We start from the raw sequence: 26,289 nt of genomic DNA, 5'->3' as shown, positions 1-26,289 counted from the left end.
GGAAGCCATAATTGACCGCATTTAACCCCTAAACACCAAAAACTCTAACCTTAAATCAAACTACAATCATTAATCTGATTATATTATAGTATCAATCAGATTATATATCATATTATATTATATTGTGTTGTTCAAAGTTCAATTTGTATTGAAGAAGGTATGTGATGTTCATGCAGAATCTGGTTTCAGGGTCTCACTTCACTCTGCAAGGGTTTATTCTGACTTTGTACTACACTGCTCATACAAAAAAACATAGAAAGGGGGCAGGGACGTAAAGTGTGTGTGTTAGGGGGGCAAAGGCCCTTAGCTCTACATGCACGATTGTGATGTTATTGCGGTGCCAAAATCTGTCCACAGACACTAACAGACATAAACACCCGGCAGAGTACTCAAAACCCCCTCAGAGGTAGTTCCCACTCCAGTAGATGACACCAGGACCTCATTATGCTGTGATGATACACACAAAGACAGACACAGCGTCGCTATCATGGCTGGTAAAAATCCTATTAAAGGGTTTGCATGGCTCAAGACGCTGACCGTAAACCACAGCATACCCAGCTTCGAATCCAGGTGGGGTCCTTTGTTAGATGTCACTCCCCATCTCTCTCTCCTCTATACCCTGTCATCTCTAATTACTAGAGACCTTCTTGCGATGGGCCAAATCTGGCCACTAGCGTAAAGTTGGGGGGCCCCTTCCCCGTTTCCTACCCCCCTTCCTTCCGACCACCACACCCATCTTCGCAGTCGACGATTTCAACTACACATCTGTAAAGTTTTGTGACTGCACCTGGCACAGTTGTGACTAATTGTTTAGCTGCGAATGTATTTTAAAGATTTTGTAACTTTTTGGATTGCTGCTCAAGAAAGACTATTTGTTTACATACAAGAAAAATAAAGCAATGTTGATTATTTTCTTAATTAATTGTCTCTTTTTCTCTGAAAAGAATCCAAAAGAACCGATAAGAGTATCGATAAAAAACCGAACTGATAAGGAGAATTGATAAGAGTACTAGTATCGATCAAATCCTAACGATACACATCCCTAGTTATGGCGCTATCGCAGTCACAAAACTCGGTCACACTCCCACAGACTCACAAGGTGAAAAGAATACCTGGATTGCTGCCGCGGCTGGAAAAAATGCATCAGAAAGCATTTTAAGTACCATAGAATCAGCGAAGAGAAGTATTATAAATGCTCATCAGCTGTCATATATTATATTTTTTAATAAACATTTATTTGTCTTTTTATTTATGAACTGTAGTGGAGGAGTAGAAGTACAAAGAGGTAGTACAGTACTTAATGTCCAAAGGTTTTAATGTTGCTCAAAAATAAAAGTCACAAAGCTGCGTAATACAGTTACATTCCACTGGTGTTGACAATAACGTGGTGTAGAGGCGATGCCATAATATGGCCACGCATAAGTTGGACACCATTTAGTAGTCTGGAGTAAAGTATTGCATCTAATGTAAGTGAACAAAGGACACGTTGGCCCATGTGTTCGCTCGCCGCGGCTCACTTTAAGCCTTCGGGGGTTGGGGAGCCTTTGTCCGAGCACTGTGTGCTGTCTGGGTAGCCCCAGGGGAGCGCAAACCCTAACCCTGAACCGGCCCCCTTGAAGAAGGGAAAGTCGGCCCCGCATGTCTCTGAAACTGCTTCTCTCACAGATACTGTACACTATGGATGAGAACACACACACACGCACATCTCGTTCCATAAACCTGAAATGGCAGTGCACATTTGTGCCGGTTGCTATTTACCCCTACCCTCATTATCGCTCTGTTTAGGGTACAAACATGAGCAGAAGCCTATACTGGTATCAGGATCTGAATGCAGATTAAATTGTCTCTAGGTTTGAAGTATACGTGTTTATACTCAAAGCACCATAAGGACATGGGGACCAAGTAAGAGAGTTGACACTCAAAGCAGAGGCGGGATGTGTGACCTACAGAGGATACTCCTCTCAGTTTACTGTAGGACACTTCACCGGTAGGCTTTACAGATCAGGACAAACGACTATGACATTGTGAACATCATCAAGTCAAAATTTAAATGTGTGCATTACTTTACTTGTCACAATACCTACTTGTTTGCCTGACAATACTCACATACATCAATGACCAAAAATGTGCAAAACTATGTCGTATGAATTAGCAAATAATAGTATGCAGGTAAACATGGTAAACATTGTATCTGTGAAACTTTAACATGTTAGCAGCAGCGGTAGATGTCATTGTGATGTATAGCTGGTGACAAAATGACTGTGGTCGTCATTGATTTGACCTTTTCATATTGTTTTATACCAGTTGCCACACAACAACGTGTTAACCACACCCCCAAATATTTGATTGCTTTTTGGGATGAGTTTTTGTTTAAATATATACAAAATATGTTGTGGATTGCAAACATACAATAAAACATCAACAGCGTAAAGTCCTTTTTAGTTGTTATTATTTTTTGTTAATCTAAGCTGTATTTAAACAGATGAAATCTCTTTTGCGATGGCAATCTGGCCAAGAAAGCAGCAAAGTCTAACTTTTAAGTGCACTTGTTTTCCTACATACAATAAAACAAAAGTGAAATCCACGCATCAACAGAGGGGATTAAAAAGACACAGATAATGTATGATACATAAAGACAAAAAAAAGAACAAGACATGAAAAAATAGTTACCCGTCGTTGCGAGAACAGTTTGTGGTTAAAACTTCTGATAAACACGCTATTTCGTGTTCAGTGTTATTGAGCTATATTTCCTGCTGTTGTCTTTTCTGTTTACTTCTGCAATAATATAATAAGGTTTTATGTGAAGTTAATAATGTGATGACAATAGGGGGCATCTTTGATGGAAGGATCGTTCCAGTTTCACGTGGTCAGAAAGCTGCCCATGTATCTTGATATTAGTTGTAGGAGCTGAGTGTAATGCTCCTGTACTTCAATTATGCCGAACTTTCAGCCTTATATAATTAAAACGGGTGAGTTCAACCCCCGTACGGTCGTCATGGACGGGGATATTGGCTATAGAGGCCAAAACCCCTTTTTGTACCAGATTGTAAAACATGTTTAAATTCTTCTGTTAAATTGTGTATTTCCACAAAGAGGGTCAATGGGGATTGACTTGCTTTTGGAGCCAGTCTCAAGTGGACACTTGAGGAACTCCAGTTTTTGGCACACAAAACGGTTTCAACATCAGAAGTGGTCGCGTGGTGTGCACGAGGACCCATTCAGAAAAAAGAAAAAAAACGCACCATAGCGCTACTAGACGTGAAAAATGTCACATGATACATGATGCCATCGACTGTATATAAGAAGTGGACGCAGTAATTGTGACGTCACCCATTGGTTTGTGGACTGCCGTTTTGGATTACGGCCGTTGCCATGTTGGTTTTTTTTTCGCAACGAACAAATGGAAGTTACCGTATTTGGAATGTGCAGGAGTGACGTAGAGACCCCGTATACAACTCTGGCAGTGACCTGTCAATCACAGCAAGCCCGCCCTAAAGCATACTCCTATTTATGGTCTATTTACTCTAAATGGACCATAATTTACTAAATGAACATCGTGCTGCATTGAGGAACACTTGAAACTATAGATTGAGACTAAACTCATGTTTACTGAGGTAATAAATCAAGAGAGAAGTAGAGTCATTTTCTCATAGACTTCTATACAATCTTTTTGCGACCACAGGAGTCTTCCCCTGCTGGTCAGTAGAGAGAATGAAGGTTTTCGTCTGATACCTTTAATTATGTCTACTAAATGTACATTTTCATATTTACCACATCCAAAAATATCAATATTAAATCCATATATATGTACATTTCTTTGCTCTGGCCTTAGAAGACTGGTCACAAGTCACAAAATAAGTCATGGAACATTTGTATTTTTTAATACTCCAGGAGGACATTTTGAGTATGATCTCGGTGATCAACCAGGTGAAAGGCCCGGTAGTCTGTCTATTTGCAGAACTAAAGCTCATTCTCCTTCGACAATAAGGAAGCAAATAGGTTATTTCAGAAATAAGCCCTGTTGCAAACAAACCTGTATGATACTCACACATTTTGTTCAGGGAGATAATCTTCACAAATGAACAGCACTTTTATGATTTCTGAACTACACAACGGTCACATGACTTCACGTCACCACCACTAAGCTAAAGGTGGACTAGAGTTCTAGCATTTACCCACTTGTTAACTCTCGCCTTTTTTTTTTTTAGGCAATGGTTCAAAACCCACGAGTGCGGTACTTATTGTCGTATTTGATGTCGTAGAACACAAAGTTAAAATCTCTTAAGCTCTTGTTAACCACAGATCTTACTTCAAAGATCTAACCCTTCCAAAAACCCCAATGACTTCGACACCTGAGAACCCGAAGTGCAAAAATGCTGACTCATTTCCTGGTTTTAAGGACTCGGTCCTGCTCCTCTCTGTACTAGTCTAGTGATGAAGATCTGTCATGGATCTCAAAGTATAAAGTTGAACCGCTTCGTACAGTCGGAATGGAAGGATTTGTCGGACAAATTCCTCAAGTAGTCACAAATACACTTCATGCCTCTTGTTAGACTAATATTTACCCTGTCATGTGTTGGGATAAATAATGATCTTACATAATCAATCAATGGGAAGAATGTGGTTGAAACTTGTTAGTTGATTAGGTGTTTACCATACAGATATTTTCCAAATTGAATAGTCATTTAAAAGTTCAGACTCAGGGTTATTAAAGAATATATATATATATTTCAATAAACTCTGACTTTAGCCCCGTTTATGTCTTTTGACATCTGTATCACCACATGAATTACTTACTGACATTTATATTTTATGAATATGTTGCACACTGGATTTAAAAAATAATTATTTTTTTTACCTTAGTACAGCTGAAGATAGACAAGCAGCAAAAAGGCTACGAGTCGGAACCCCTCGACTTGACTGTATCTGTAAAATCTTCCTTCTTATCAAAATATTAAAATATAAACAGCAAAAATAGTTAATTTATAATGTGTGTCGCACAGCAAAGATGAACCTGATCCCATTCTGCGCTTTAGGTGTTGGCTTGTGTTTGGACAGCACCATCTAGTGGATCCAAGAGGGAAACGCATGCAGTCAGAGCGCTACACATCAGTGCACCTCCACACACAGGCTTTATGGGTGAATGAAGCATGGAAGTCACAATGGTCAGGGATTAGAAGGCATTTATTGTCAACAATCAGTGTTTTCTTAACACAAAGCTTCAGCAGCGATTCACTAATACTGGCTCTGGTTCAAACGTTGGGAGTGATGGCGGCGCTTCACCGACAGTGCAGATAAATCACATGGCTGCTCCGTTCTTACATCACAAATAATACGGATTTATTACACAAGATGCAGATATGACCAAACAAGAAACACAAGTCTTCTATTATAGAGGATATATTTTTTGTCAAAAGGTCATTTGAAAATCACACTCGCAATAATTAATAATCTATTATTCATTCAATTTGAAAAAGCTTTCTGGTGTAAAAAAAACAAACAAAAGAGAATCATGCATGATCAATTTTCTATTCATTCATCTATTTTTAATAGTAGAACATTACATTTTGATGAAGTTTAAAAATCAAAAAATAGGGCTAAGATTTTTGGCAATGTTCTTGCTGTTATATTATTATTCTAATAGAATACGGAGATTTCAATACTTATCTAGTTGTCCAGCTATGACAGTTCTGTAGACTGTGTGACTCAAGAACAGTTTAAAGTTTTATAGTTAAAGACTTTTGGGGGGAAATTATAGATGGACCTCGAGTTCTCCTTGATTGCAGAGAATTAAAAATGATTTTAAAGCGTAGGGAAAATATGATTTCTCCTCAGTTAGGCTGACATTTTGTCTCCAAAGCTGTTGCCTATATGGCTGATTTTGCCATATAGTCTATTAACAGTTCCGATAAAAGCAACTTTTGGTCTATATAGACAATTGCTATAAAAGCAACTTTTGGTCTATATATAGTCCTGATAAATGCAACTTTTGATCGACAGACATTTTGTGCTTGTGCAGGTTTGAATGTTGATAAAAGTCAGCAGTGTGTCTGATATCATGCAGGTTGTTGACGATGGGTCTTCACGACAGTGTTAAGAGAAATCATAGGCTGCCTGTGTGCTGGAGATAATTTCATGATTGTGCCTAATCAGTTGAGTCTGTCTGTATGTTTCCTTACTAATGTCTCTCACGTGATTATTAAGATAACGACATATTGGTAATATCAATACTAAGATGATTGTTCATCAGAACCATTGGTATTAATATGCTTGATTCATTGAATCCTAAAAATAGAAGTGTTGCATCTCCTGTCAGAGTGGGTCATCGATGCTCTGCGTGAAGTGTTCCCCGGAGTACAGGCCGTAGTGCACGGTGTCTTTCTGGGCTGCAGCCCAGGCCATCTGCAGGCTGGAGAAGCGAGCGGCCCAGTGGCCCCGAGGGTCCACAGTCACCACCCCGCCCAGCCCACCAACTCTGGACTTCATGTAGGCCAGGCCTAAATCACTGGCGGCCTCCACCGACTGACCTGAGAACAGAGGAGAGAAGAAATAATGAGGTTATTGTTTAGGATGAAGTGTTCATCCAGAAGTCAGTGCAACATGAAGAACAAATCACCTTCTCCGTGACACCATGTCCCACTGCAGAAATACTGTGTGTGTGTGTGTGTGTGCGTGTGTGTGTTACCTTGTTCCATGTGGAACAGGATGAGTCTGGCTAGAGTAACCTTCATGATGGCTTCTCCGTGGCCTGTAGTTGACACTGCTCCCACCTGGTTGTCAGCATAACCTCCACTGCCTGCAGCCAGTGACATTTCAAAAATAAAATAAAATAATTGAATTTCAAGTGTTTTACTTTTAGGTTCATTGCATCGTGTGACTTTAAGGCGGGTGTGGAAAAAAAAACTGTCAGCTAGAAATGGAAACGTATTGTGATCAATTGGGTGAATAGGACAAATTAATAAAGTTTATTTACAACTTTTTTTCCCTCTAAAATAATTTGCAAATGTGAAGGTGTAAGAAATAAAGTACACGACGGCACAGTTTAACAGTTTAATGCCTAAACCCTTCTTTGCAAAGGACGACAGAGCGGCAGTTATTAAAAGGATGCAATTGCACATCTGGGTCACTAGATGGGAGAGTAATGCTTCAGCTGCTGTTCTTTTGAAACACATTGTGGGGGCATTAACAAACGTTTGTTAGCTTTAACACTTATTCTACAGCTATAATTCAATCTGGCCTCAATATTCTAATTTCCCATACTGAAGTTTGTTTGGAATGCTGCCATTGTTATAGAAAAGCAGCAGCAGTAGACGTCTACTTCACAGCTTACAGCACACTGAGGTTCACGCAACGGACAGAAGATGATGTAGCCACAAATAGATACATGTTAAAAAGAGTTGTGTCTTTCTCTAACGTGCTTCCAAAACAAAAGCTAAAAATCTCTACGACACGAAGCGGAACACAGAATGAAGGCTCCTTGTACGTGTGGGTCAGAGTGCCCCCTGACACACACAGTCTAATCACTCTTTCACTGATAGTGACAGATTAGACAGGCCTGTAGCGGCCAAAATCCACTCGCTGCTGTTTACCAAACCTCAGTGTTACACAACCCATGTGTACTCGTCTTCTCAAAAGTCGCTCTGGAGTCTGGCAGCAGTAGGGTTATGAGTGTGAGCCAGTCGGCGCGGTGTCTCCGACATCACTTGTATAAATTGGTCTGATCACACTGGTCGTCACTTGGAAGCCCCTTTTGATCCAAAAGGGGCAGGAACGTGCATTTCATTATTTTTCTACAAAAGAATCAAAGGTTGCCCCGTGCAACGGGTGTCAGCATTGTTGTGCAGCGTGTTGCTAGCAAACACAGAGCTCGTGGTGGGCTGTTAACAGAGCTCGCTCTCTCTCTCTCTCTCTCTCATATGTGAGGACTGACCTATGCAGGGCGTGTCGCCCACCCGTCCCTCCATCTTGTTCAGCATCCCCCCGGTGGAGGTCGCACAGGCTATGTTGCCCTCGCTGTCGACTGCCACGGCTCCGACCGTGCCCATCTTCCCCCTACACAACAACACATACGGGAACAGATGAATCAACTCTGACTGACTTCTTCCTCTTTTCTCCCCGTTAAAGGTTATTTTTGGGGGAGTTCTTCCTGTACCGATGTGAGGGTCCTGGGACAGAGGATGTGTACTGATTGTAAAGCCCTCTGAGGCAAATTTGTGATTTTGGGCTATACAAAATAAATTGAAATGAATTAACCAAGTTAGAACTAGTTAAAAACTCATTTTTTCTTGATTTGCTCGGCCTTTCTTCTTGTTTTTTCCTCCTCTCTGCTTGTAGGCTTAAAAAGCAGCTCTGATATGTTTAGAGCTTGGCAGGGAGTTGCAGCAATAACAATGAATTCCAATGATGACCGAGAGTCAAAGCAAAACAATAAATAAAAAAAGAAACCTGTGCAAACATCCATAGAAGCTCCTCAAACTACGACGGCTGCAAAATCAAAATTGCCATTGTTGATTCGGGAGCTCGTGTGCTCCAAAGATTCCTCACTTTCCAATAAATATTCACTCAAGAGGTTGTGAGGTATGAGGACTGTATTTAGTTACGTCCAGGGGAATCTGTGGGGGCTTTTAGCTCAGCCCCCACCCCGCCTCGATTAGGAAAACCTGCCATCATTGACGATGTTCCAGTCCCTTAAATGTGCCTCTGAGGAGACGAGGAGAGAGGAGTTTCCAGCGAGGAACCCCAGGTGTATCCTATCCTGGTTTCTTCAATCACAATCTGTTCAGTATTTGGTCAGCTGGTCTGAAGAGACAGTTAAAGGATTGATTGCTGTGCAGTGTTTTTTGAAATGACTTGCAGTACTAATCAACAGCAGAGAAGGGGATTGTGCAGCAGGGCTGGTTTCAGTTTCTATCAACGTCTGGACGTGTTTTATGCCGAGTCACCGCTGGAATCACTTGCGACTGCTGTGAATCCAAAAAACGCTCCGTCAACAAACAAAGAGGTCACACGTGTTTCGTCTCACATTTGGCACTCCACGGGGTCGGCGTCGAGTGCCAGGTTCTTTCTCCAGCACATGCGGGAGTACTCGGTGATGAGGGACTCGGGGGGCACCTCGGGGACACCCATGGACCGGGCGAACTGATTGGCCCCCTCTGACGTCAGACACACATGACTCGTCTGAAATAGAGTATCAAAATGTCCCTCCATGAAACACTTCTAGAAACTATTACAGAAGCTATTTGTTCTTGGAAAGCATGAGGTGTGTTTCAAGGTCACTTTTTAAACTGATACTTTTTAAACTGATAAATTGCATGTTTTCTCTGTCATCCCAGATTTAAATGTACGCACCTTGTACATAACCAGTCTTGCTAGCTGGATGGGGTTGGCTATGTTGCGGACAGCAGACACGGCACCACTGCCCAGTGCTTTCCCAGCCATCACAAAGGCATCCATCTCCACCTCCCCTTTGGCGTTCAGCACCGACCCACACCCTGGAAGTTAAGAGACGATTTGAAAGGGTCCAGCCTCTGGGGACAAAGAATCTCTTGTGCACAGAGGTGACATTTGGCCTATAGCTAGAGCTGCAGGACAGCTCATGAAGTATCTAAGATGTAGAAGCGTTCAAGAGTATGTGATCCAGTTGGGTCTAGTATAATTGTTGCATTGTCTGGCTATGGAGAGACTTACATATATAGTTGAAGGGAAAGTTAAAGGGCTCATTCAGGAAAATTCTGGAGGGGAAAGATTTTGCTCAAGCTTTGTAATTAACTACTATTATTTTTTTAGTATGTCTATATATGCTATATTTATCTACAGTCAGGGCTATAAGTATTTGGACTGTGACACAATTTTTGCCTCTTTATACGACTCCAATGGATTTCAAACTAAGCAGTCAATATGTGGTTGAAGTGTAGACTTTCAGCTTTATGGATAAAACAAAAATATTACATGAACCGTTATGGAATTATGGCCATTTTTATACAGCCCCCCACATTTTCAGAGGCTCAAAAGTAATTGGACAATTGTCTGACAAACGGTTTCATGGCCAGGTGTGGCCTATTCTGTCACTATTTCATGACAAATGATGCTGACAATAGGATTCAAAATGTTAAGTTAGCATTTGGTAGCTGGTCCTTGGAACTCTCAGCATGCGGACCAAAAAGGTGTCGATGCAAGTGAAGGAGGCCATTATTAGGCTGAAAACACTAAACAAACCTATCAGTCAGATAGCAGAAACATTAGGATTGACCAAATCCTACCAAAAACAGTTTGGTACATTTTTAAAAAGAAGGAATGCACTGGCAAGCTAACCAACACCAAAAAGCCCTGAAGACCACAGAAGACATCTAAAGTGGTTGGTTGCAGAATTCTTACCTTGGTGAAGAAAAACCAATGATGGTGATGTTTATGGAGCCAGACTTCATTGACTGCAAAGGATTTTCCTCCAAGTATTAAAAATAATGATTGTATTCACAATTATGTTAGTTTGTCCAATTACTTTTGAGCCTCTGAAAATCGGGATGACTGTGTAGAAATGGCCGTAATTCCTAAACAGTTAATGTGATTATTTTTGTTTTATCCATTGAATTAAAGCTGAAAGTCTACACTTCAACCACATGTTGACTGATTAGTTTCAAATCCATTGGAGTCGTGTAAAGAGACAAAATTAGAGAAATTGTGTCACAGTCCAAATACTTATGGCCCTGACTGTATATTTGACAACAATCTGTCCATTGCATTTAGATATTTCTTGTGTACAAGTTTTGCCTGATGGTGGTGCTACTTAGTTAATCCGTTCCTTAAACAGAAAAACACTCCTCAGAGCTCAACTCTTGGCCATGAACAAGCCACCAATGTAAAAGTGCCTAAAAACACCAAAAACAAATAGCCACAACTTGTTTTGGTTGGCCAATCATATTCCAAGCAGGCCGTAAAAAGGGAAGCAGCACGTCAACACTCTGCCACGTCAACAAATTGCCGGTCCAACAGTAACGACTTTTGTACATGATTCAACGTGTAAACAAAAATGTTTTTTAATGTATTGCTATGTGTTTTTCTTTTCATTCAAAAGTATAACAATTCATTATTATATAATATTATTATATACTTAAGCAATAGGATAGAATAGCACTCAATGAACATGAAAACTAATACAAAAAAAGATGAAACATGTATCAAACAAGTCTGCAAAACGTTCAGACTTTGATACGAGGAAGAAAAGCGACATTACGCTGCGTATGTTTCAAATGTTTTTACGTTACCTGCGTTGAAGGAGGGGTTGTTCTCCAGCTGGCTCACAGCCTCCACCACGGCGTCCATGCTGCTGCCTCCTCCCCGGAGGATGCCGTACCCGGCTCGGGCCGCCAAGCACACCCCCTCCGTGGACTTTCCGGACCGCTCCTTCGGGATATGACCCGCCCCTCCGTGGACCACCACCACTGGAAACATGTCAATCACCTGGGGAGGATTGACATAATAGGATTGAGAAATAATTGAATTTATATTAAATTGTGTGGGACTATACGATGAAGCATGTTGTCTGGTGGCTGGTAGGGACTGTGATAAACAGCTGTTTAACAGAATCAATACCTCCGGATCAAGTGTCGCTCAGTGTCTCTTAACATAAGTGGAGATGCGCCGATCAAGTGGTTTTTCGCCGATAGTCAGTGTTGTAAACCTGTATCCTTTTACCTTGTTACTATCACCTATAGTGGTTATTTGCATAAAAACACAACTCAAATGATTAGAAAATGAATTATTGTATTTTCATTGAAACAGTTGCTTTGATTGAAATTATTGGCATCACCATAGTTTAAATGATGTATTATAAGCTACTTAAAGCTGATCATGATTGCATTTTATTTACTGAATAACGGCGGACATAGTTCAAATGCATTCTGTAAATACGCTTTCCTTGCATTAGCTAAAAAGAAGAATAAAGCTAAATTCAGAGATAAACATAAGTAATACATTGTCTCTTGTTCTCTGTCTCGCCCCTTCTAGTATTACTGAGCCTACATTGAGAGTATTATCCAGTACCCGGAAGTAAAAGTACTAATACCACACTGTTAAAATACTCCACCACAAGTTAAAGTCAAAGTATGTAAGTATTATTGGGAAAATGTACTTAACGTATCAAAAGTACAAGTACTCATTATGCATTACGATATTCCCTGTCAGTGTTTTACTATGATGCTTTTGGATTCATATGTGAATTAACGGGCGTGTTGCATTGTTCTGCTGTAGATGTGTAATGTTCGTATTTTAACTGCTACTGCTCAGAAAAGAAACACACTCCAAGTTTGGAGATACGTGGTTTTAACTTGCCTGGGTCCAGACCTCACAATCCACTGACTCCTCTGATACTCCGCAGGGTTTTCACTGGACAGGAGGGGGTTTGAAAAGTAATGTAATCTGTAAAGTAATATAAATAAGACAAATGTAGGGGATTAAAAAGTGAAATATTTACCTCTGAGAAGTGTAGAAGAATAAATTAGCAAAATAAATGCTCAAGCAAAGTTTAAGTGCACTCAAATTTGTACTGAAGTATGGTCGGCCTACTTGAGTGCAAGCTTACATTCCACCTGTGGTAATGACGTCGATTGCACGGTAGATACAAAGAAAGGTGTTTGCATAAGCCAATAGCTTGTTTGCAATCACGTCACTATTATGACGCGCGGAATTTAGATGGAGGGCAAGAAGTGAAGAACCACAAAGAAGCCATGGGACCAATCCCCGGCTGCGGATTCCTAACCACTTTTCCTTGACCTCTATGGAAAACGTCATGGGGTCAAGGAAAGACGTGGAGGAGAATTCATGAGGAGACAACCGTGGTGTTTAGAGATTCCGACTCCACTTTAACTAAGCTACGTTGTAATTGTGATGTCACTGACGTAGGTCTGCCATGGCGAAACTACAACCAAGGAGGACTACAAGAACGGCAACTAAGACATGACACCATGAAATCTGTTATTCAATAGCATGCAGGCTATTTAAAGAGCTTCTTTTGTGACAGGCTGCTTCATACATTCCTGCTGCTGTCACACTGAGCGATCAACATGCTTCAGTAGAAATTGATATTTCACTCGTTTAATATCGATGAAACTGTTCGATATCAATAATTCCTTTGTGCAATAATGTAGATTCAACCGTTCGGTTATATTTTGCTTTTTAACAGATTAATAATATATCATAGGCCAGGCTTGTTTGGTTTTTACTGATGCTTCTTGTTATTGAGAATTTGTTCATTGACAGTTTGCTATATTTACTGTTTCTTTTATTTCCTTTCTTTAAAAAAACTAAATAAATACATATGAAATGAAAGTTAAGGGTTGTCACTGTCATATTTATCATTATGAATACCATTAGTTTATGCCTGTAGGAAGATAACTGTATAAGATAAGCACTTTTTGTTTTCATGGACGGCAGAATGATGCGTCACTTTAAACGTTGCCGCCACAGGGAATTGTGGGGCGGCATTATCTTCTTTCCTTTGGAAAAGGATGTTCCAGTGTTTCCTTTGAAAAAGGAGCTAATAAAGGAAGCATCGAAGCACCTTTCCTTAGCATTCAGAGAATTCAAACAGCTCTTATCAAGGCGGCCACTTAGAAACTTCCGGGTCATTTCACTCAGTAAGGAACCTTCCGCAGCAAAAAGGACTGCAGCCCCAATGTCCCTTACTGACGTCACCTGGTAAGTGGTTGAGTGTGCAAGGCTGTGAGGGCTTGAAATGGTGTAAATACGAACGGGACAGCACTTTGCTGCAATATACAATTGTGGGTATTTATTTTATATTTTTTACTCCCTGATTTGAACGTCTTCCTCTTTCCTCACAAGGTGAAAGGTCATTTCAAATCATCAATTTACTCGTTTTTGTCAAAACAGCTTCAATGAAAATGTATGATGAATAAATCGGTGTAATAAAGTCTCTGCTTCCATTCTTCTGCTTTCATGTGTTTTTTTTTGTTCCATCTTTAATCCTTAATGTTTCTGAGTAAATTTAATATGACAGGCTGAACACACGTGCCGTCCTCTTTGTTTGCCTTTTTTTTTATGTCTCCATGCTTCCACTGGTAACCCCGTGTTTAACGGCACATTGATATGAATTGTGGGTAATTCCCTTGGGCAAAGTCTGCAGAAATGCAGACTTACGGAAAGTGTTCATAAAGGGCTCAACATGTCTGTGAGAGAGCCCTCAAACACTGATGATCTGACAGTGGGACAGAACTAAACCCTCACGGACTTTATGGGTGCGCGCCTCAAACATGTGGAGATGGGCCATAAACCTTTCAGGTCTTTATATCAAACCTGTGTCAGACAAACTTTATTCTCATTTAAAAAGACAATCATTTTTTTACTAACCTTGTTCTAACTGTGAGAGGACGTTCAGCGAGTTGTTATTTTTAAATGCGTCAACTTAAATTAATTAAGAGCCTTTACAGCTTGAGGGACAGTTTACCTTGTAGTAGTCTCGCGCACGCCCCCGTGGGACGAAACTAAATTAAACAGGTGGCTGAAGCAGTTAATGGTAAAGTATAATAAACGAGAGCCGCTCAGTGAGCTGTATTTATATTGAACTGACGAGACACCGGTAGCAAAGGTTGAGCTTAAAGCCGACAAGCAAAACGGTTATAAACGGACATAATGGTGTTTAGTATCAGGGCTGAGCCAGCTAACGTCACGTTACTGCGCACTGTCACCGAATAAAACAGACCTTACGTGACGTATAAAATGCAACAATTACCCCCCCCCCCCCAAAAAAAATAGCTTTATGACAATTCTCAGTGCACCTACTTACCCTGAAGATGGACGAGCAGTATTTGCTTGCAGCTTCAATCCTACCAGCATCCACACGGCGACGAGTCGTAAAGCTCATGATAAGCAAAATCTTTTCCGAGATATGGGTATTCAATTTCAAAATAAAATACAAATTTACACACACACTTAGGGGCGTTTACTGAGGAATGCTCAAATTAATGCTATCCCCTTTTTCTACTAATTGAAAAATGATTTTAAGGAAGACGTCAACCTTTTACTATGATTTAAGATATTCAGTATATTATTATTTATTATTGTGTTATTATTATTATTAGCTAGTTGTAGTATTAAAAGTAATAACAGTATGGTATGCTTTTTTAAACTCTATTTACACAGTACTGATTATTTTTACAAAACAGGCCTCTTTTCCTTTTTTTTTACTACAAAGTCAAAATTGCCTAGTGTCTGTTTTATTTTGGATTGCTTGGGTTAATGCCAATCCAATAAGCACAGGATAGACTGAGAGTTAAACATCATATACAAGCAACAAGTTGATAATTAGGTGAAGATAGTCTGTGAATATGTGACTTTAGGTATAACAGCACATGTCATCAAACTATTGAAACATGCCAGATGCCTTTATAGTGGAACTACTGGTGCTGTGAAAGGGAACTGTTAAGCCTTCTTAAAAAGTGAGATGTATCTGGAAGAAAAAAGTCAATAATTAAAATTGAGACGTTTGCAGTTGAATGTGTAAAGCGTTTGGCACTCTCCCTGAACATTGCTGCCCTAAAAAGGAACCTCCCGTGGGTAAAAGCTGTTGAACAAGTCAAGCATGCATGCTTTGTTGCATACCCGCAGTAATAGTCAGGGAATTGTTTGTCTGTTTGGCCATGTTATGAGAGGATGATGATGATGATGATGATGATGATGATGATGATGATGATGATGATGATGGGTTTCCTCTCAGCCTGTTCTCCCAACATGCTCCTGCAGGCCCTGGACTTGCAGCTGCACTGCTGCTCTCAGTCCCTCCCTTTCCCTCTGCTGCTGTTCAGTGAGCTGACCATGGTGCTGAAATAAAAACTCAAGATTTACTGTGAACTTACAGCGACACTGGTTGACCTGGACCTTACAGTGCAGTGTGTATGGGGCCTGTAGGGTCCCTTGAAGGGTCATACAAATGTGGCATATCTAGTTTTGGTACACATGACCTTAATAACTGTATAAAATGTTGTTAATTTTTAAACCAAATCATGGTCTACAGTGAATCTTAAGCATTTCAGACCTCAGCTTTTTACCAAAACTGGATTTCTGGCTAAAAATAGTCCACTAAAACACATTTGTTTCTAAATTTAGATGACTGTGACACAATTAATTATCTAGTCGAATACGGTTTGTGTGACTTACACGTGGCACATTCTTGTGTTTGTGTGTCAATTGTAATGTTTTGGGGGGCCCCCTCTCCACACGGCCCGTGATTAAAATGTTGCATGCTGACATACTCTAAATGTCACCCTATAGCCATGCATGTACACGGCTGTATGTGTGGTAAACCCCAGGCTCCATTCACTGTTGTTCAGCATGAGGAAGTATGTGTGTGTGGGGAGCTGGGAACTGCTGGAAGGATGGATAAGGAGGAAGGACAGAAGGAAGGGGTGGAGGGAGAGAGAGAGGGAGGGCAGGTGGGAGGAAAGAGAAAAGGAAAAAAAGGGGGGATGCGCGTCATCCTAACACGCAATGATTGGTGGGAGAGAGGAGGAGGAGGGGGAGGGTGCAAACACTCTCACTGCAAAGGGTTTCATACACTACTAGAAAAGGGTTCTTCAGACTTGCATTCACTATTTCTTTCATATTACGAATGCCACTTTATTTTGACCAACTTCATGTACTTCACTATGCACATCTCCATTTGATAATAGTTTTGAAGGATTTTTATTCCTTTTTTTTATCACTGTACACTCTGCATGTTTACTTTTTTGTTAATAGCAAAAATCTTGTTCTATCTTTGTTCTACCATTCTTCTATTGCTCCCTGACATACTGAAATAACGGTTAAAGGTTCTCTACACACTATATTCAGAGAATGGATATAGCATATAGCATCAAACTAATTTGAGAGTGCTGATAACGCCGTCCGGAATGATGGAGTCACCAGCGTAGCACCCGTCCTCCGGTTCCCCCACAAGCTCTGTCAGCACTGTTGCTGTTGTTTGACCTGTTAGGCATGGCCATGTTGAGACCCATGTGGAGACTCACCATGTCTCCTACAAATTACGTTCTGCCAAAACTAAAATGCATTCTCAATTACGTTTGACCAAAAACGTATTTTCTCCCTGATTACGTTTGTGTTTGACTTATTACATTGACTTATTACAAATACGTTTCTAATCAACATTTTAACACTTCAACATTTTTTCCCCTCTCCACCACCGCCTCTCCTTCTCCCTATTACGCGGTCAGAATACTACCACAAGACGCCGCCTGTCTCCGGCAGAAATGCGCTCATCCACGCACGGGACCAACACCGAGTTGTCGGCCGAGATACCACCAAAACACCCCGCCTGTCTCCAGCAGAAACGCGCTCATCCAGGCCGAGCAACGAGGAACATTACGCGGCTACAATACCTCCACAAAGGCCCGTGTGTAAAATCCGGGAGTAACCGTGACTCTCTTAAGGGTTAGGTTTGGGTGGGGACGTGGCTTCCTAGTGGAAGTTGTGGTTAGGGTTAGGGTTAGGGTTAGGGCAGGGTTAGGGTTAGATGGATACAAATAAATAAAATATACCTCCATAACACCCCGCCACTCTCGGCTCATACCTCCCCAGCAACGAGGCACATCACCCGGCCACAATACCTCCAGAATGTCCCCCGGGTGAAATCCGGGACTTGGTTTTATGGTTCCAAGTGGCGGGCGCTCACCCATTGGCACCGGACGCGAGGTCTCCAGCCGCCCCCGCCGTGAGGCACCCCATCGTCAGGTCTGTCAGCCCTCGGAACAGGCAACAACTTGTGGGTGGCGGGGGTAGAGGCGAGGCAGATCACAGAAAAATAATAAACACTAGAGTATGGCAAAGATATGTTGATGAGAAACGTATTTGTAATACGTCAAACACAAACGTAATCAGGGAGAAAATACGTTTATGGTCAAACGTAATTGAGAATGCATTTTAGTTTTGGGGGAATGTCATTTTTAGGAGACAGGACTGATCCTTCCATGCATTAAGAAGAGACACTAGAAGTCAATAAGGTAAAACATTTAACTCATTGCCATGTAACTATCCCGTGGATTACACGTTTTCTGGAATTGTATGTTTATGCAATTGTTGTATACCTCATCAAACAGAAATCTGAACATTGGATAAAGCAAGGTTAAAAATGATTTTATTTTGTTGACATAGAATCAAGGTTTTTACAGAGGGGATTTTGGATATCTCTTTTTTCACTCCATGAATTTGAAAATACTTGTCAGCAGCCATACAACATTTTGACAAGTTTTTAGTAATAAAGTGTGGTAAATCAGGCTATGAATGGTATATAAACAAAACCCTGAGTAAAAACCTTCAGAATATCGAAGGAGACACTAGAGGTGAATGGGGGGGAAATGTAACTTATGATATCACCATGAAGCTTTCCCAGTTGATTACTTACACAAAGACATTTTTGTTATATTTAAATATGCAATGAGACATTATCTAATACTAACTTTTCGTGAATTTAGGAGAAATCTAGATGCCAATAGACAAATAAACACCTAATTGTGTATTTTGGATATTTAAAGAAGCAAAATAGTCCAAAATCTATTGTTGGTGTTGATGTTTGGTGATTTAAAAAGGAATAAATAGGCCTGAAGGGCTCTTCTTACCAAACGTCCATGAGTTATGGTCCTACAAACCCCACAATGCACCCTCAAGGAACCTTTTATTTCCTAAGTGTGCTCATAGGCTGGCGTGAGCGCGCATCTTAACGGTGAGTGGAGCCCCCCATTCTCAAATGAGAGCTGCGCGCTCCCGCCGCGGGAGAAGTGAACGCGCTTGAGGGGCTGCGGTCCCATTGACGGTTCCGTCTCCCTGACAGCAGCATCAGCATCAGCATCAGCGGCGGCGCTGCAAAACAAGAAGTCGCCGCCTCGCCTCGCAGCCACGCAGCCGGGCCACCGGACCGAGCGGAGACCTGAGCCGCCTTCAGAGGACCCCCCCCACCCCCCACCCACCTCTCTCTGCCCCGGCCTGAAGGAAGGAAGCGAGATCCCCCTCCCGTGTGCCATCATCCCGACCGACTGCCGGAGATATGGGCTCCCCGTAATACGGAGGTGGCGGAGGGGAGAGGCGGGCGGGCTGGCGGTGGGAGGGGGGTGGGGGGAGAAGAAAGAGAGGCTGAAAGCGGCAACCGGGAACCGAAGCGCTACCACCACCGCCGCCGCTGCTGCCGCCGTCACCGCTGCTACTACTGCCGCAGCTAGCACCGACAGGGCTGCTGCCACCGCCGCCGCCGCCCTGGGTGCCCCCCGTCGCCGCCATGGGAACTCCGCATCAGTCGCTCCAACCGCCGCTTTGTCCGTGGACCATGTCGTGATCCGTGGGCTCCGCCAGCGGGTTTTCTATCCGTGATCCCGACCGAGGCGAGGAGGGGGAGGAGGAGGAGGAGGAGGAAGAGGAGGAGGAGGAGAAGGAGAGAGGGAGGGAGGGAAGGTGGTGGTGGTGGTGGAGAAGATGTTCGCCTCGGTGGGCCCTCGGGGCGGCCCGCGCCCACTGGTCGCCCCGGCCATCCCGGAGCCAGACCTGAGCCATCTGACGGAGGAGGAGAGGAAGATCATCATGGCTGTGCTGGCTCGGCAACGGGAGGAGGAGGCGAAGGAGGAAGCCATGATCAAGTAAGGTGGAGAGAGAGGGGTAGTGTGTGTGTGTGTGTGTGTGTGTGTGTGTGTGTGTGTGTGTGTGTGTGTGTGTGTGTGTGTGTGTGTGTGTGTGTGTGTGTGCGAGTGTGTGTGAGAGAGAGAGAGAGAGAGAGAGAGAGAGAGACTGGGCCTGAGCTAATTCCGTTCTGAAGATCCACCTCCGTTCTCTCTTGTGGATGAGACGTTTCCAGCATCACTCCACTGTATCTGACCATTCATATGTGTAGCCCATGTGTGTGTGTCCACATCCTGCAGCCCCCCCCCCCCCCCCCCCCCCACCCCCCACTCACTCACTCACTGACTCACTCACTCACTACAGGCCCATGCAGGCTACAGCTGTGGTGCCAGAGAAAACAAGCAGCGTAGACCAGGTCCACCTCCAGTTTTTTTTACAGATTCCCACAGTGAGAGAGAGATCGGCCAGGTGTAACTTTGCTCAGGAAGGGAGGAAGAAGAGGATGTGATGGGAAGGATGAAAGGGGCGTGTCACCCTTGCATGCTCCATCATCATCATCATCATCGTCAGCGGCATCACACTCCACTCCGATTCGTCATCTGCACACCTGTCTCCCTTAATGTCACCGCATGTCATTCACGCCGGCGGCCCGAGTCGAGCCGGCGAGGCCTCGGACTTTTTCCCCGGGATGTTTCATTTTTACGGATGCAGCAGTTAAAATTCCCCGCTCACCGAAGGCCCCGGCTTTGAGGGTGTAGTGGAAGTAGAACCCTCCCTGTTGGCTTTTATCTGTGCAGCATCCAATCTCAACAGCTGCTGTCTTCAGCTCCTGGGGTGCGGTTGAGCGTTTTTCTCAGCCGTATGCGCTGTATGTAGGCCAGTGCTCTTGCAGAACAGCAATCGCACAGGCTGTTATAGAACCAGTAGGCCTATAACAGGGTGTGGGGGGGGGGGGGGCTATGTGTGTAATGTAATTTTGCATCAGGAGACTTATATCCACAGTGTGCATCCTCCTCCATACATGCATGCAGAGCGGCCTCCTACAGATTTTATTTGTCACCCCCGAATCCGTTGCAGAAACGGACCCACATCCGGCCGCCCCCGCTTCCTTCCAGGACCCAGAGAACGCATCAAGTCGATGCCTTTCCCCGCGTTTTCTGCATTGGAGCGGCACGCACAGACGGGGCAGATAGAAAGATGTAGACCAAACCCACCTTAAGCGAGATGCTCCTCGAGCATTCTTACGTCCCTGTTCTATTTTAAGCCCCTGTGTGTGCCGGACTGATAGCCCGGCGCTGGAAACGGAAGATCGATTCATTGCATCTAAAAGAAGGAAATGTCCAACACATGAGCTCCGGCTCTAAGTGGCTATGCATCATTTTCAGTAGAGAGGCCGTGGATCCACTCGTATCGCACTGTAGCGGCTGCAAAATAAAAGGCAGGCTGTCAGCACATGCATGTCTTAACCTATATTGGCTTCTGTGCCGTCCCCCGTCCCCCCGTCCCCCCTCATCACTGTTTGGATGGAGATTGCCACAGCAAAGCGGTGTGCGTGCGCGTGTCTTTACGATCTCCACTGCACTGGTTGACTAATACATGCATGGTGAGTGTACTAGCAGTAGGGCCGTGTGGGTTGTAATGCAGAGAGGCAGAGAATGCACTGCTCTTACGCTCACCATCAGCTGTTAAAGCATGCAGGATCACAGTATATGTGTACGCATAACTCCCTGTTGGTGTATAGCCATAGCGACAATTATGTGTTATTGTCTTGTCCTTGTTGACCTGCCAAGGGACTGCAGATGCAAATTAGCTTAAGCTACAATCTGGTACAGTGCATCGAATGGAGACATTTATGTTTAAACTGTACATGGTCCCTTTTAAATAAATTAAATAAATGTAACGGTAGATAAATTGTTGCGTCCTGTCCGTAATCATCACGAGGTAAAGTGGCGTGTGATTTACACAAAGACAGATGGATAAACTGTAAATGACCTCCCTTCTTTTAAAAGCCTCAATCCCAGTTACATAAATGGGAAGTACAGGACCAGAGTACAGTAAAGCTCCTCCCTACAGCCACATAACAAAGCATCAATGGGTAGCGTTCGCTCACTGCATTAGAAAGATAAGAATTTCCCTTAAAGATGTGTGCATTTTATTGATACACTCAAGCACAAGTGATCAAACAGTTTAGCAGGTCACTGCACTGAACTGATGCAACTGGAAACTCAGTGGATGTACGTTTTTGCATTGCATTGCAATCTCTTAAAGGGACAGTTCACCCAAAATCAGAAATATACACTTGTCCTCTGACCTGGAGTGCTATTTATCAATCTAGATTGTTCTGGTGTGAGTTGCAGAGTGTTGGAGATATCAACCGGAAAGATGTCTGCCTTCTCTCTAACATAACGGAGCTAGACGGGAACAAAAATACATTTGATAAAACTGATGTAAAGAGGTAAACATTCATGACGCTGTAACGTTAGCTAGCTCAGTGGCGCTAGGTGAGCTAGCAGTAATATTCGTTTTAGTTCGGTTAGCGGGTATAGTTTGTTAGAAAGAAAATAGTCCCCATATGAAATTACGCACAACAAGGTCTGTGGATTATCTTGAGTAACCGGGTCATGATTTCTGGAAAAAGACATTGCTGATGAGTTTTTTAGAAATATATTATTTTGGCGCTTTGAGCACCACAACCCGAGGGCCATCTGGTCCCACTATGTTGGAGAGAAGACCGATATCTCTACGGCCAATACCTCCAAAACTAGGAAGCTCACTCCAAAACAATCTAGATTGACAGATAGCCCTAAAGGTAAGAGGAAAAATATGTGTCTTATGATTTAGGGGTAAACTGTCCCTTTAATGTCAGTATTATCTTTACTCTCTGGAATGAATTATATATCCGTTGCAAAAGCTCAAGTATGTTTGTGCGTCTGTTGCTTGCATCTGTTGTTTCTCTCGACTAGATGAGCAAGATGTGCTACTTATTGTAGGGTACATTGCGATGCATTGTGCTTTTTTAAGCTGATCTACATGAAATGCAAACTCCAGAGAGCTGGGAAACATCTCAGAAAATCTAACAAAACAAGCTAAAGTCAGGCTTTTACTTATATTCAAGAGTTGAATCTCTCTAAAAAAATAAACCGGACCTTTAAGGACCCTAAGGGTGTTTTAGCCCCTTAACTGTTGGGGATGCATTGATCCAAATTTTCCCTCCTGATACTGTTTTTGATACTTCAGTGTAGGGAATCTAACAATACAGTAGGGGTGTAAGAAAATATTGACACACTTGCATGATTATGTTTCGTGATACCATATCGATTCTCAAAAACAACATTGATTTTTCATGCAAATATTTGTGGTAGACAGTGGCTGAGATTGTACAAAAATTAGTGCTGTTATGTTGGATGTTACGGGGATAAATGCAGATCCCACTGTTCAGATTAGATATTTTAAAAAGTTTTCTCTGTTGGTGTGTTCTATATAGTGTGACAGTTTTCCAAAAATCTCATTTAAAAAATCACGATATATCGCCTTGCTTACAGTATCGCAATATATTGAATTGTAATCCCTGTATCATGATATATCGTATCACCAGATTTTGAATCCAATACCAGTGCTTGTCTTTTTCCCTAAATTACATGACATGCATGTGTGGAACAGATTCAAATCATATTCATGTGATGTATCATGAAGCCAGGGATAGGAAATTGAAGCACTGACTTTTTATAATGACATTACCAAAACAAATTGTATGTGGATCTGCATAATAAGGTCAGTTTTGGTGCTGATAGCAGTCCAAATCACATAGATTTTACATCATAGCTAACCATGCTAACCATAACTATGCTGCGGTACTTTAGAAATTTGAGTGCCTTTTTCCTACATTTTCAGACACCCCTTGGCTTCCATTCATTTTCCCACAGTATGAAAATCTATTAGCAAACTCTTCCCGGAATATGTGTAATCTATCACAATGAAGGCATTTATTTTTGTCTCAGTGACGTTATCCTCATGAGCTAATACTATTCAAATCAATCTGCATTTCAAGTGAATGGAAACCAATGGACGCCTGGAACGATGATTAGAAATCAAAAAACGCGTGGGATTAATTTGAAAATGTCAGAAAAATGCAGACTACACAAAATAAAAGCTACTTGTATGGTCCCTTTTAATCTTGTATTCAGACAACAAACTCCAGTAATAATCTAAACCTAAACTACTTTAAAAATTACATCACTTCAGGAAAAAGTAGCATAACTGTACTAAGTCCCTTTTGCAAGTAACGCAGTGTCCTTTACGGTTTAATCCAAGGACATCACATCTACCTCAATCGCTAACTTGCGTGGTTAGAATCCATGAGGAACAAAGAGATATCAGCTTTTCCTAATGTGCAGAAAGTGTCTCTTAGAGAGAGGGGCACCGACAGTGTTGACGATAAGTAAGACATGTCTGTTTTCGACAGCATGGGCGTTGGCGGGGATTTCTCTCTTGAGTTCCCTGTGTGATCTGACTGATCAGAGTCAGATCACTGATCAGAGACATGTCTTACTTATTGTTTATGGATGAGGTGGTTTCCAATCGCACAGCAAATGTGTCAGTGGACGTATCAAAAGCACGCCATTGTTGTCTCAGGCCTGTCTTTGACGCCTAAGGGTACCTGTGACACCACAGTGAGAGTCTAAAAGAGCAGTTCAGTTCGTATTCGGAGCATTTGCTCTTTTGGTTTGGCCCGTTTGGTTGAGCGAGTAGAATGACTTTCAAACTCAGGTGATGCAAAATAGCTGTACTGAGCCTCTATGCTTTTAAATCATAACATGCTACAATTCATTAGGAGTGAGAACATAATCAGAGCCAACTATAGAGCCTTAATACACATGGTTTTATGAAGAGAAGAAGGTGAATATTGACATTTGAAAGCTAGCAGTTACTCATAGGAAAGCCGATGAACATAAGAGAGGCAGAAAGTCAGAGCGTCATACTGTCCAAAAACAAATCTACAGAAACGTAAGAGTCTTTGACATTTTCCTAACTATGTGTTGCAGAGAAGAGAAGCCTATCCAAGCAAGAACGGTGAACCTGGTTGGGCAGAAGAAACCGCAGCAAAATGACGTCCGGTGAGTGGCAACAGTCATTTTTGTCACCCACCAACTCTGTATCACCTCGTCGATATGGAATTTAAAGAGGACATATCATACTCATTTTCAGGTTCATACATGTATTTGGAGTTTCTACTATAACATGTTTACATGCTTTCAGGTTCAAATAGTCTTTACTTTTCTCATACTGTCTGTCTGAATATTGTAATCACCCTCTGTCTGAAACGCTTCTTTTAAGCGCCTGTCTCTTTAAGCACCCCTCCCGAAAAAACCTAGACTGCTGTGATTGACTTGCGAGGAAAATATGGTGCGCTGGTTCCATATACTGTATATAAGAAGTGGACGTAGTCATTGTGACGTCACCCATTGGTTTGTAGACTGCTGTTTTGAAGCCTTGAGTTTGTCGATTTCATCATTAGCCAATGTACAGAAGTGACCATATTTGGAATGCGGAGGAGTGACACAGAGACACCGTATACGTCTCTGGTAGCAGCAGCGACCTGTCAATCACAGTAAGCCTGCCCTAAAGCATACTATGCTTTATAGTCTATTTGACTCTAAATGGACCATCATTTACTAAGTGAACATTATGCTGTATTGAAGAACACTTGTAAACATGAGATCATAAACTCATGTTTACAATGTTTACTGAGGAAATAAATCAAGTGAGAAGTAGGTTCATTTTCTCATAGACTTCTATACAATCAGACTTATTTTTGCAACCAGAGGAGTCGCCCCCTGCTGGTCAGTAGAGAGAATACAGGTTTTAAGACACTTCCGCATAGGTTTCACTTGGCAGAACCGGAGGTTGCCGCCTGGCTGGTTCCAATGAGCCTGCATGTGACATAGGAAGCCAGATCTGAATGGCTTTCTGAATCAAATGCTTTCTGATCTAGGCTGCTCCACAAACAACTGACTGGATTTTCTTATTTCACATTTTGCAGATTGATAGGCACCTCAGATACCCAAATGCGTGTGCACAAGCACTGTATAACTGATATGTCCCGAAGTGGCCCAAAACAACCTCCAATCAAGAGCTGGCAGTCTCTTCCTTGCCTCACATTCATGCTATTGTTGTGAAATATATTTCACACCTTGGATGAGTGAACAGTATAATAGATAAACTCATGCTCTGGTTACCTATCTTTCGCAAGCATGACTCAAGCCATTATTATGGAATTTGTGTGGTACTCTTAAATTGAACACCCCATTTATAATTTTTCTGATTTATATTTAGGGAATATGCCTCAGTTTGTGTCACTGAAAAAATATTTAATCAAAGCCACACACTTCTTTACCCTCGGAGTGAGTTAATATCCTGTTAAACACACACACACAAGCCCAGTTGCTGTCCATCATTTAATAGACAGAAACTACATCCCTTCCGCTGTAAAGACGGACGTGGCCAGCGTGGTAAGTCCTGTCCAGATCCTGTTGAGTCATTAGAGATCAGCTAATGTTGTCGTCCTCCTCCGTAGAATTGGCTCAGGCTGGATTCAGATGCTCTGGGTGTCTCACGGTTTGCTCAGCTCTCCTGCCAAGCTGCTTGTCTGGAGGAATGACTTTCCATCATGTGCGCTTGGGA

At 42.3% G+C, this 26,289-nt stretch overlaps 2 protein-coding genes and 1 long non-coding RNA gene across 4 annotated transcripts in view; 2 read left to right on the top strand and 1 right to left on the bottom strand.

Moving 5' to 3' along the window:
- LOC142932981 (uncharacterized) overlaps window positions 1-26,289 on the top strand; it is a 285,143-nt gene that overhangs the window by 98,519 nt on the left and 160,335 nt on the right. The window lies entirely within an intron of this gene.
- On the bottom strand, window positions 6,313-14,827 carry asrgl1 (asparaginase and isoaspartyl peptidase 1). The gene is made up of 7 exons (XM_076076796.1): window positions 14,798-14,827; window positions 11,262-11,457; window positions 9,349-9,491; window positions 9,023-9,177; window positions 7,931-8,052; window positions 6,686-6,796; window positions 6,313-6,527 (listed from the first exon to the last, which is right to left on the bottom strand). Exons 2-7 carry the CDS (start codon window positions 11,446-11,448, stop codon window positions 6,313-6,315), a joined length of 933 nt encoding a protein of 310 aa, XP_075932911.1. The 5' UTR covers window positions 11,449-11,457; window positions 14,798-14,827.
- Window positions 19,468-26,289, top strand: part of rims1a (regulating synaptic membrane exocytosis 1a) — a 98,850-nt gene continuing 92,028 nt past the window's right edge. For both annotated transcript variants that reach the window (XM_076077140.1, XM_076077139.1), the window contains exons 1-2: window positions 19,468-19,628; window positions 24,651-24,722. In XM_076077140.1, the coding sequence (XP_075933255.1) occupies window positions 19,468-19,628; window positions 24,651-24,722 (233 nt within the window). The remainder of the gene's footprint in view (window positions 19,629-24,650; window positions 24,723-26,289) is intronic.

This window comes from Anarhichas minor, unplaced genomic scaffold (assembly GCF_050575085.1).
Source record: "Anarhichas minor isolate MPS153535 unplaced genomic scaffold, ASM5057508v1 ptg000058l, whole genome shotgun sequence".
Classification (NCBI taxonomy): Eukaryota; Metazoa; Chordata; class Actinopteri; order Perciformes; family Anarhichadidae; genus Anarhichas; species Anarhichas minor.
Note: the sequence above shows the minus strand (reverse complement) of the source record. Positions and strands in the feature narration are given on the sequence as shown.